The sequence below is a fragment of the Aquarana catesbeiana genome, linkage group LG02 (genome assembly GCF_042186555.1).
Source record: "Aquarana catesbeiana isolate 2022-GZ linkage group LG02, ASM4218655v1, whole genome shotgun sequence".
NCBI lineage: Eukaryota > Metazoa > Chordata > Amphibia > Anura > Ranidae > Aquarana > Aquarana catesbeiana.
Window position 1 is genome coordinate 709,795,004 of NC_133325.1, and position 13,067 is coordinate 709,808,070.

At 43.9% G+C, this 13,067-nt stretch overlaps 1 protein-coding gene across 1 annotated transcript in view; it reads right to left on the minus strand.

The window, feature by feature from the left end:
• Nucleotides 1-13,067, minus strand: part of CRYBG3 (crystallin beta-gamma domain containing 3) — a 300,493-nt gene that overhangs the window by 101,973 nt on the left and 185,453 nt on the right. The window contains exon 5 of the mRNA XM_073616985.1: nucleotides 6,960-7,007. Within this exon, the coding sequence (XP_073473086.1) occupies nucleotides 6,960-7,007 (48 nt within the window). The remainder of the gene's footprint in view (nucleotides 1-6,959; nucleotides 7,008-13,067) is intronic.

Consider the following 13,067-nt stretch of genomic DNA (forward strand, 5'->3'; position numbering starts at 1 on the left):
TCTGCACAACCAGAGAGCAATTAATTTGCTAAGTGGAATCCACATGCTTTCCAGCATAACAGCGGTAGTAAAAAAAAACTAAAAAAGTCACTGACTTTCAGACATCTCTTCTTTTGTCCAGTGACTATCAGAAAGAAATATGTTTATTGTGATGCTACAAACGACAACCAGCTTTAGAAAATTGTTCTCAATGCTCCTTGATGAAACTACAGCCTTGTCTTGCCTGTTGTACAACCTTGTTCTTTGAGAACTAGAGGAGGCAGTGCTCAACCACTTCAATACTAGGCACTTTTGTACCTAAATTAAAATTTGTGCGCTAGCAAAATATAGTGAAGTGATACAATACAGAAGCTCCTAGAGGTGATATCTAGAGCCACAATATGCTTGAAACCCAGCATAAAAATACAAGAACAATAAATAACAAACGAGTGTGTTACATCATGTCTCAATGAAAAATAAAAGTGAAAAAATATATATATATAAAAATAAAAAAGAAGTGAAAGTTCTGAAGGTACGATTGATCACTCAGGCTATGTTTCCACTAGTGCGTCCCCAAAGTCGCGCGATTTTGCCGCGATTTTTTACCGCGATTTTACCGCGACTTTTTACCGCGATTTGAAGCAATGCCTGTATCTATGGACCTCAAGTCGCATCAAAGTGGGACCAAAGTAGTGCAGGGACTACTTTGAAGTCGCTGCGACTTGAAGTCGCACAGATATGAACGGTACTCATTGGAAATCATGGGAAACAATTTGTCATGCGACTTTTCAGTCCCAAGTCGCATGAAAAGTCGCACTAGTGGAAACAGAGCCTCAATCCTTTAAAGAACGCCACATTCAGTTCATGAAGCCACGTGAAAAAGGAGAAAGGGAGACGTTCCTTCGGTGTATCACATCAGAAGCAGAGAAGTGAAAAGATGCAAAAACGCTTCCAAACCACCGTTGATTGCAGGAGAGGAGTAATGGATGTGCCCTTACCCCATTCGTTGGACCTCCTCTATGGCGAGGTCATACGGGCCTGCAGATATAACCCTCTGCGGGGACAGATGGAATGTTAGTATCCAGGTCCTGTTAGCGTGCACCGCCAACTTCGAGCTGATCCAACCGATCCGCCCGCTGCAGCATCAGAAGGGAGACTCGGGATTGGAAGGATCTCCAGTCCGGCCGAGACCAGATCTCCTCAGAGTGGCACAGGCCTGCAAGATGGCGGCGGCCGCAGGTGCCTGGAATCTATGGCGTATAGACGGCCCCGGGGGGGAGGGACTCCGCAATTTTGACCCAGGACAAGGCAGGGGACACAGAGGAACGGGCTGGCAGGGTGTCAGCCTGATTTGACAAGGCAGATGCACGGATGGCGACGGATTCAGATCAGGATGCCTGGAGCTCCCCAGATACACGTCCTCCTGTGCTCACATCAGGACACGCCCCCTGGAATTCCACATCTTAATCGTTCTTTTTTGTACCTTCCTGCCCAGGCAAATTTTCAGTTTTCAGTGCTGTCACTTTTTAAATGACAATTGTGCGGTCATGCTACACTGTACCCAAACTAAATTTTTATCATTTTGTTCCCACAAATAGAGCTTTCTTTTGGTGGTATATGATCACCTCTGGGGTTTTTATTTTTTGCTAAACGAATAAAAAAAGACAAAATTTTGGAAAAAAAAAAAAGTTTTCCTTTGTTTCTGTTATAAAATTTTGTAAATAAGCAAGTTTTCTCCTTCACTGATGGGCACTGATAAGCTGCACTGACGGGCACTGATAAGGCGACACCGATGAGGTGGCACCAATGAGATAGCACTAATGGGCACTGACGATGGGCACTGATAGGCGGCACTGATGGGCACTCATAGATGGCACTGGTGGGCACTGATAGGCGACACTGATGGATACTTATGGGTGGCACTGATAGACGGCACTGCTGGGCACTGATAGGCAGCACTGATGGCTCGCACTGATAGATTTCACTGATAGGCATCACTGGTGGCACTGGCAGGCATTTTTCATTGGCGCTGATTGGCAGCTGCCTGGGCACTGATTGGCATATGCCTGGTGGTCTAGGGTGGCATACCTGGTGGTCCTGTGTGGTGGCCATCCCTGGTGATCCTGGTGGCATCCTGGTGCTCCTGGGTGGGCATCCGAGGGGGGCTGGGCTGATCAACAATCAGTGGAGACCCCCCCTGTCAGGAGAGCAGCCGATAAATGGCTCTTCCTGTTGAATGGACACGGCTGATCATGTGGTAAAGAGTCTTCGTGAGAGGCTCTTTACCTAGATTGGAGTTGCGGTGTGTCAGACTGACACCCAGCAACAACGATCACCACGATGCACGCCCCCATGGGAACGCGCTGGCAGTTATCCTGCTGAACGTCATATGATGCCCAGTCAGGATAACTGAACCACCGCCCGCCCGTCATTCTGCTATAGGCCGGACGGGAAGTGGTTAAAGTGTTTGTTAACCCAATTTGTTTTATATTCTGGTCCCTTGTGTAATCTGCTCCCATCTAAACGGTAAAAAAAAAAAAAAAAACCCTGAACATTGCACTTCCTGTATCCCCTCCCTAAATAGACCACGATAACCAGGGTAGCTCCACCCTGATCACCATGGTCAAAGTACGTCCCTCTGTCATACGCTGTCCCCTCTGCTCTTCTCTTACTCCCCTCCTTCCTCCCTGTCATCTTCCTCTGTGTCTGTCTCCGGCCTGGCCCCGCACCCCCGCCGCTATTGCCTGTAAAATAAAATCATTCAATTTTCACTGCCAGCCTCTCTATTAGAGGCTGGCATAGCACACTGTGTCATTAGTTTTACAAAACGAGCAGTGTAAATACCTAATTTGAGCTGTCTTCAGGCCGGTCACATGACTCGCAGCCACTTTACAGCTCTGACACAGGGCTTCTGTGGAGGAGTCGAGCGGTCACATGATCTCCCCGGCTGATGTCAGAGGGAGATCACGGCCCCTCCCTCAGAAGCCATCCATCAGAGCTGGAAAGTGGCCGTGAATCATGTCACTGGCCCGAAGACAGCTAAAAATTGGTATTTACACCGCTTGTTTTGTAAAAATAAAGACATAGTGTGCTATGCCAGCCTCCAATAAAGGGTCTGGCATAGTTTTAAATATATGGGTTAACAAACCCTTTAAGGGTTCATATTCATATATATGCGAATTGGATTTTTTTGTTTTGAACCGCATCCGATTGACATGACATGTGAATGAAACTGACTTTCTATGGAGCTGGTTCACATATATGTGGTGCAGCAGCAATGCGAATTAGCAGCGAATTTAAAAAGAGTCCTGTGCGTTTTCTGAACACATCACACATCTGATCAGTTTTAAACACAAATTTGATCCGAAAAAAAAAAAAAAAAAAAAAAACAGCGTGGGGGTCCTTTTGGGTCTTGTACAGATTTTAGGGTTAACCCCACGCCAAGAAAAATAAACAAAAAAAAAACTGCGTGGGGTCCCCCCAAATCTATACCAGACCCTTATCCGAGTATGCAACCGGGCAGGTCAGGAATGGGGGGGGGTAAAGTGGTGCGGGCGAGCGAGCCCAACCCCCCCTTTGAACCATACCAGGCCACATGCCCTCAACATGGGGGGCACTTTTCTGAAATAGCGACATCACCTGGTGGCACCGCCCCCCTTGTGATGTCACTAATCCAGCATGCATCGGTCGATGATGATCCCTTAGTTATCTAATAAATGTCAGATAGCGGAGCAGGCAGAGGACGGGAGCCTTTGTCGCGAACAGAGCTTTTTTTTTCTTTTTTTGGGTCGGTGGTGGAGGCGGGCGTCGTGATTTACAACTGGGTCTGGTATGGATTTGGGGGGGACCCCAAGCCTTTTTTTTTTAATTACATTTTGGTGTGGGGTTTCCCTTAAAGAGGTTGTAAACTTTCCTTTATTATTTGTACCTATAGGTAAGCATAGAACAAGGCGCACGTTTAGGAGATATTTACTGTATACTGCGCCTATGATATCATCAGCACATGCGCTCTGAAGGAATGGCCGCCCATGCTGTTTCTTCATAAGCGTGTGCCGTGACAGCAGCTCCCGCGAGCATGCCAAGGGAGTGACGTCACATGCCACCAGCCAGTCACACAGCCAGAGTCCGCGGCCCAGGAAGGAAGATGGGCAAAGATGGATGCAGCCTGCAGCGGGGACAACACTGGCTTCATATGCAGGTAAGTGTCACATAATGTGCTAGTATGCGATGCATACTAACACATTATGCCTTTACTTTGCAGGGGGGAAAAAAAAAAAAAAAGCGTTTACTTCCTCTTTAAAATCCGAAAGGGTTTTTTTCACAATTTATTACTGCCAGCAATGTTTTCTTTTACATTCACCTGTCAGCGGGGAACCCCGCTAATAGCTGAGGCGTCATCCATTGTTAAGAGTGCGGCGACCGGCTTCCCAGCCCGCTCCTTAACCACCAGTTAATGTTAAATACGCATCTAAATCATAGCTGAACCACTGAGCATCTGCTTTGGAAATTCACAGTGAAAACTGAGGGGAAATTCACACCTAACATGTGTGAACCTAGCCTAAAACTAGGGAACACTACTTCTGGATTTTTCAGTCTCAGATAAAGCCCTGGTTCACATTGATGCAATTTAACATGTCAAATTGCATGCCAAATCGGCGGCAATTGCCAGAAATGGCAGCGTCCGAATCGGTGTGACGCCGTACCGATTTCCAAAAGTAGCTTCTGTTATACTTTTGGCAATTTCAGGGTGCGATTTCCATTGACATCTGTGCAGAAACCCACACAAATGTCTCTCAAATCCCCCCAAAGTTGGGCCTTGAAATGCAGGAATTAAAACGTGCAAGTTCAGCTGAACTCGCACGATTTAATTCCCACAGTCAGTGTGCACCTAGGCTCAAGGCTGTGCAAGCAACTCACCAAGGCCTTTCTGTAGATGAGGATATATGTATTTACAAGTTTTTAGCTGCTGGGGAAGCCAAACCCTATAGCAGTCTAAGGGATATGGTAGCAGTTCCTACACTTCATTTGCAATTTACATTTAATTTCCTTGCATCCCTAGTTCCATGCTGAACCATATTTGCCAAAATAATTCCCTTAAATCAGAGCACGTCATGGGGTTTTATCCATTTAAAAAATACCCTGGTTTCACTATTAGGCCTCATGTACACTGGATGTTTTGGGACATTTTTACAGCAGCTGTTTTTGGCTGCAGACGTTTTTTCCTACAGTCAATGAACTCCCCATCATGTTATTCTATGTGTCCATGCATGTTATCAGCAGTTTTTGGCTGGGGCATGTTTTGGCTTTAAAAAAAAGCCCACAAAAATAGTGGGTTCTGAGAGGAGTTTTTCAGCTGTTTTCAGCTGTAAAAATGCTCTAATGTCAAAAAACGCTGACAAACGCTCAAAAACGTGGCTCACCAGCGTTTGAAGTTTTTGATTAAATAATTATTTTTTTCTGAAAAAACGCTAAAAAAAGCGAATAAACGCTAAAAAACGCTATTGCAAAAACTTTGAAAATATCACTGCAAAGCTACTGGCGTTTTTATAACGTTATTTTAACGTCCAGTGTGCATGAGGCCTCATGGTCCTTAAATTCTCCCAGACTTATTAATAATACCCAACCACAGCCTCTAGCTCATGTTCTGGAAATAGATAAATCAGCCTGGAATCAATTAGGATTATTTATTACCAGCCAGGGGCATATTAGAACAGCTCCTTTGTAGTTTGCTAATAAAATGTTAATTTGCCATGTTGTGTAAAGATTACAAAGGCAACTCCTTGAACCTTCAGACGAGCTTGCCTTGTTTTGCAGAGTAATTTGTTGATGACGAGTGTTTAGCAGAACAAGTTAATTAGGTTGCTGTTCTGTAATGAACTACTGGCGCCCCTGACACTGAAAGGGTTCTATTAGTATGCAGTGTGCCGGTATTGAAACAAACAGCTCTTAAATGAGATAAAAGGAAATCCTCAAGGAAAAAATCAATAAATCAGATTAGGAAAATTAAAATACGTTGGGGGGGGGGGGGGGGGGGGGGGGCGCAACAATGTCGAGGTTTGAAGTCCGAACGTGTAAATTTGATGCAAAACTGTGCACTTTTAGTATTAGTTACTAGCCTCATCAAACTTTAGCCCCAATTCATGGCAAATGCGCTTTGAAATAGTGTTACTTGAGCGCAATTGCAGAGCCGCCGGTTAGTGCGATTTCATGTGCGGCTTGCTGACACCTGTGCGACTTCATGCACAGATGTCAATGCAAGTCACACAAAAAAAGTGCAGTAACCTTTTTGAAATATGTGCAATTCGGATTCGCACCAATATATAATGTTTCCATAGCCAGACATAGGGTGCAACTTGCCATGTCACTTTGCGCTGTCACATCACATGACACGTCGTATGAATCACATGACACGTCGTATGAATCACATGACACGTCGGGAAAGATAGTGCTCAAGTACACACACAAATTGTCTCTGACACTATGGGATCATTGTGTGAGTGTGATGTCATGCATTTTGCTGCATCTTCCGATGTAGGCATAATCTATGGACATGAAAAATACATTGAGTTGAGCATCTCGGTGCTTTGGAGGAAATGGAAAAGAAAGTTTTCCATGCTGTATTTTGGTATAAATCAAAGTAAAGCCCAAAGTCAGACACCTTTTTATTTCTTTATAGTCATGTATTCCGACTGTTATGATTTGTGACTATGGGGTTGATTTACTAAAACTGGAGAGTGCAAAATCTGTTGCAGTTCCTCATAGAAACCAATCAGCTTCCAGTTTTTTTTTTTGTCAAAGCTTAACTGAACAAGCTGAATTTAGAAGCTGATTGGCTACTATGCACAGCTGCACCAGATTTTGTGCTCTCCAGTTTTAGTAAATCAACCCCTATGTGAATACAACCAACTACTTACTTATATACATATATGTATTTTTATATTAGTATTATAACACCACTCTATCATTAGTTTAGCATTTACCTTTCCAGGCCTTGGGTTGAACTTTAAGCAGCCGGAATCTATGGTGCTCTGAAATCACAAACAAGTTTGTATTAGTAAGCTGCAAAATTACAGGAGGAAGGTATATGCAAGAGATATATGTGGAGCCAAATAAAGTTGTTCTATTCCTCATTTTAATGCAGGATTTGTGCACCCCCATTGAAAACACTAATGGTATTTTACAGTGGTTCTAATCTCTAAACTCTTACATATGCCTAGTAAAGTGACTAGCCTCAGGTGATACAGAGAATAAACAAATCCTCCTACAGATGCTGTACCTGTTTACCTGCAGCCCTCTCTTCTCTACACACAGATCAAAGGCTATTTCTCAGCGCTAGCAGGCAGGGGGCAGGGATCTGACGTCACACACTGCAAAGTAAGAAGAGCTCAGTGTAATCTGAGACCTGAACGGAGGGAAAGGACCCACACCCTTTAAATAGTCTCATAGTGAAACATGCACAGCAGAGGCTGTCAATCACCTTCTGTGTGCTGGGGGGGGGGGGGTCATCATCTAAGATTCTGGTGTCAACATGCCCTGTCATAAGTGATTTATGCAGATAGCAGAGGAATGACAGAGGAGACAGAAATCACAGTAGATGCTTTGGATTGAGGCAAGTACATGCTATAGAGGGATATGCTCTGTTCATTTTTCATTGCAGAGATTTACAACCACTTTAAAGCAGACTCACACTCCTAAAATTAACACATTGCATCATTCTAATCATCTCCCTCACCACCCTGTTATACATTTGCAGGGTTTTTTCTGCAGGTGCTCTTTCCCACTTTTTGATTCCTTGGCCCTTTTCCAGCCACAGCCTTCTAAAATACATGTCACACATCCCTAGAGGATTCAGAACAGTCTCCTCTAGTGGGTTTATCTGACACAAGTACAGTGGCTGGGGCAGCTGAGTGATCAGGAAGTGACAGTCAGTTCCCGAATTCAAGATTGCATTGCTGAAAAAAAAAAAGAGCTGTGAAGACTTCGGGTGCGAGGAAGACAATACTGGACTTCGTGATCTGGTAGATACACTAGATTGTAAAAAGTATTGGGACGCCTGCCCTTACACGCACATGGACTTTAATGGCATCCCAGTCTTAGTCTGTAGGGTTCAGTATTGAGTTGGCCCACCCTTTGTAGCTATAACAGCTTCAACTCTTCTGGGAAGGCTGTCCACAAGGTTTAGGAGTGTGTCTATGGCAATGTTTGATCATTCTTCCAGAAGTGCATTTGTGAGGTCAGGCACGTAGGACAAGAAGGCCTGGCTCGTAGTCTCCACTCTAATTCATCCCAAGGGTATTCTATCGGGTTGAGGTCAGGACTCTGTGCAGGCCAGTCAAGTTTCTCCACCCAAACTCGCTCATCCATGTCTTTATGAACCTTGCTTTGTGCACTGTCATGTTGGAACAGGAAGGGGCCATCCTATAACTGTTCCCACAAAGTTGGAAACATGAAGTTGTCCAAAATGTCTTGGTATGCTGATGCCTTAAGAGTTCCCTTCACTGGAACTAAGGGGCCAAGCTCAACCCCTGAAAAACAATCCCAAATCCATAACCCCCCCCTCCACCAAATGATTTGGGCCAGTGCACAAAGCAAGGTCCAAAAAGACATGGATGAGCAAGTTTGGGGTAGAGAAACTTGACTGGTCTGAGTCCTGACCTCAACCCGATAAAACACCTTTGGGATGAATTTGAGCTTAGACTGCGAGCCAGGCCTTCTTGTCCACATCAGTGCCTGACCTCACAAATTCATTCTATAAATATGGTCAAACATTCCCAAAGACACACTCCTAAAGCTTGTGGACAGCCTTCCCAAAGAAGTTAAAGCTGTTATAGCTGCAATGAGTGGGCCAACGCAATACCTTACGGACTAAGACTGGCAAGCCATTAAAGTTCATGTGCATTTAAAGGCAGGCGTCCCAATACTTTTGATAATATAGTGTATGTGTCAGCAGCTATAGTACTTGTAGCTGCTGACTTTTATTTTTAAATAGCCAAGTGATGTTCCTCTTTAAAAGAGGTTTCTACAGCTTCTCCCGAATGATTACCATCATGACTCTTTAGTGTGTTACTAAAAAGCATTACTGAGTCTATTACTGAATTACTGGGTTGTCATACTCCCTCTTCTTTACAGTACTGAAGGGAACAAAACAGCTGTTTACAGCTAATCCTAATCACTCCTTCAATGCCTTAGCTTTTTGGATACTGTGAAGATGGGGCGGAACATCTGCATGGGTTTTATTGTGTACCCATTGGTAAAACCTTAATTTCCTGCCCCTGTCATACCCTGACTAATTGAGGCACAATGGAAAAAAAATGTGGGGAAAACTCCCACGATGGGGACAGAAACATTGATAACCACCTGATAGAAATTCTAACCCTTCCCCTTTTATGAAATAAAAATGGTGTTTGGGCTATTTTGGCTCAGTAGACCATTAATGGCAAACAAACAGTCCAAAGGTAAGATTATGGTAGGGGCAATAAACGGAGCCTAAAGCCCTAGGCTCACTAAAATGCAGTGAACTACAGAATTGTCTCTTAAAACCTAAGTCATTTCATGCCCTGACTTCCAACACAAACCGTTGTATCTACATTGGATAAAATAATCAATATTTTTATTGAGGCCTGCTTTAAAATGCATTAAGCTGTGCACATAAGAAAATGCTGAAACAAGCACAACTGCACTGTAAAACTTGAAATAGAAAAAGGAAAGATGGCACAAGAATCAGAACATGCACAGCATGAATGATTACGAAATGAATATAAAAAACAATATGGCAGTTATTAAAATGTAAGAAGGTAATTGGTAAACAAGTCCCAGTAAATGATGATGAGGGTTGGTAATAAGCACCAGCGGCAGCTCCCTTGGGAGTTGAAGACAAGGTAAAAAGGATAACAAGGTGCGCCAGACTAAGTGCAGTATATTGGAAAACAATTTATTTAAAACAAAGCCAATTGGCTACGCACACAAAATCGGTGAGAAACGAGCAAATGAGGTAAGGATGTCCATGGTCTCTATAGGATCACTGTGAGGTCAGATCTAAAGAAAAAGCAGAAGCTTTGAAACAGGTCATCTGACACGCCCATACGTCACTTCCGGTTCACGGACTCCTCCAAGTGCGTTCCACACTGGTGTGCATGCTGACAAGCAGGAACAAGGCTGGTCCTGTACATCGCCCTGGTGATCCATCCGCTGCAGCCCGCTGGGACGCCCCTCTGGATACAGCTCCGGACCTAACAGTGACCCTATAGAGACCACGGACATCCTTACCTCATTTGCTCGTTTCTCACCGATGTTGTGTGAGTAGCCAATTGGCTTTGTTTTAAATAAATTGTTTTCCAATATACTGCACTTAGTTTGGCGCACCTTGTTTTCGTTTTTACCCTGTAAAACTTGAGCCTAGGATGATTTTGTTTTTTAAAGTACCAGTATTTTTTACTTTTGTTTTGCATATAAGCCAACAAGGGTAACACAATCAATAATTAGTGTTTTACTGCATAGATACTACCTCTGTTTTTTACCAAGTACAAATATACCAATTGTCCCCAATTTTCTAGCGGTTTATTTAGTTGTCCTGTGTCCCAGGATACCAGCCTGAGGCTCGCCAAGGGGATCTGCTGTAACTCTTACCCACCCGAGAAAGACACACAGTATGAAGACCAATCAGGGGAGGACAGAGGCAGCACAGAGAAAGGTGTCACCAGATAACCAGCACTTGATGTCCTCTGAAAATCAGGCAGTACTTCTGTCCCCAGCCCCATTTGGCCAGCAGGGCCCAGGAGGGACTGCCTGTGGGCATCATTTATCAGAGAGGATCATATTCCACCGGGAAGAGATGAGACTATGAGTGTGTGGAGAGAGCTGTGTGGGCCTCTTACATAAGGGTTCATCTCAGCTGGCTGGGCATTGCGAGGACTAGCAGTTCTTCAGCAGATGCAGAGCCTCCACTTATATTACATGGAGAAGCCTGCCTTTTCTGTCTACGGTCTTAAGCTTTTGGCTTTAATAACAATGTAGAACGTGATTTTGAAATAATGATAACACATCTATATAAAATACTGCCTTGTCTCTTGAATAGTTCAGAACCTAAGAGATTAAAAATTAACTGGTGTCTCCCCCCCCCAATCGCAAGCCCCTTAGTGCTACAGGTTGCCCTTTTTCCCAGCTACCACTTTATAATTGTTGTCAGATGTGTACCCCACAAAAAGAAAACAAGAGATCAAAGTGCACCCAGATACAGTTTACAACACACCTATAATTTCTTTCCATTTACACAATTCCCACCACCTGACAATATAAAGTACAGATTAAAAGTTGTAGCTAGCTAAAATACTACATAAATAATTTTATTAACGAACAATGTTTTCTTGGCTTTACTTCCGTCCTTACTATGATAAATCTTCCTTTATATAAAGTCTTTGAAAATTCAATTGTACAATACGTTGACCATATGCTTCGTGTAGAATGATGCCCATTTTAAATAAATGTGCTACTCCTAATTAATAATGTATTCTCTGCCTATAATGGCTTGTTGAATGCACAGCAAAAAAAAGGAGTCCCTGGAAATGTTTTTGAAATGTTGGCAACTATGCAAGTGCATGTGATTGTGTGGCCACATACATCAGTGAACAAGCAAACAGCAGCACCGCTCAAATGTCCCAGTATGTGACTGTGGCTTGCTCAGTTCCTGCTGCTTGTTTGGCCTAGTACAGGCTCGTCAAGCTCAGTCCGTGGCTACAACAAAATGGCGCCCGAAATGGGGTGAAACATGTTAAAGAGATGTTCTCCCACAGGTGGAGAATAGATTGAAGCCTTTTTGACAAAGTCAGAACCACGGTGTGCATAAACAGTGTGCAGGGAGGTGTCACCACATACATCAGTGGTCATATACAATACAGGAATTAAAGGGATTGTAAAGACAGAAGGTTTTGTTATCTTAATACATTCTATGCATTGGGATAAAAAACCTTCTGTGTGTAGCAGCCCCCCCTCAGCCTCTCTAATACTTACCTGAGCCCCATATAGATCCAGCTATATTGTAGGAGTGCCTCAGCTGCCCGGGACCCCACTCTTCATTGGCTCCCGCTGCCGTCAAAGTCAGTCAGCCAATGAGGGGAGAATGGGGGCGGGGCCAGGCCACGTCTGAATGACCACAGGGAGCTGTCACTCGGCTCTGGTGCCCCCATAGCAAGCTGCTTGCTGTGGGGGGCACTCAACAGGAGAGAGGGGCCAGGAGCACCGAAGAGGGACCTGAGAATAGGAGGATCCAGGCGGCTCAAAAACCACCACACAGAGCAGGTAAGTATGACATGTTTGTTATTTTTAACCAAAAAAAACAGAGACTTAATATCACTTTAACACTAATGTGTGGCATGTCCACAGTGCACTGTGATAAAGGTTATTTTAACAATAAAACCAATAAAGAATTCATTTCTGTAGAGAGATCCCCAACCGTGGCTCCCGTGTTCTGTCAAAATGGCCAACTAGTTGAAATCTCCAACTACATCACTTCCAGCAGCAGTTTTCCACGAGTTGGCTCTTCTGCCCATGCCCACACATACACCCGACAGAATAACAGAAACCCCCGACAGCTGTTGGAGAACTCAACGACTTTTCCTCAGATCTACCAATCGCCGCAGTGCGCAAGGTACGTCACAAGCCTTCTTTGAAAACTCTTCTCCAGTTCTCCAACAGCTGCCAGGAGTTTCTGATATTCTGTTGGGTGCACGCGTGCACATGGGCAGCAGAAATCTGCTGCTAGATAGTCACCGGAAGGGATGTAGTTTTTGAGAGATTTTGACGAGTTGGCTATTTCGACAGAACACCGGCTCTGAGTTTTTTTTCTAAACTTAAACATTGCTCCCAAAATAGATGTCTTTCTGTTAATCCACAATAACAAAGAATCCCTACTGACAGCTGGTATTACAGTACAAAATACACCTGGGAGTATAATCATTAAGCATAATTGTGTAATTGCCTTGCAAAATCCTGGTACGTTTGATCCGCCACTATAAAATTCAATTAACAACTTCAACATACAGCAGGTCAGAAATGCTAAGGAAGAGAAGTATTTTGTTGGATATTCCAAGAGG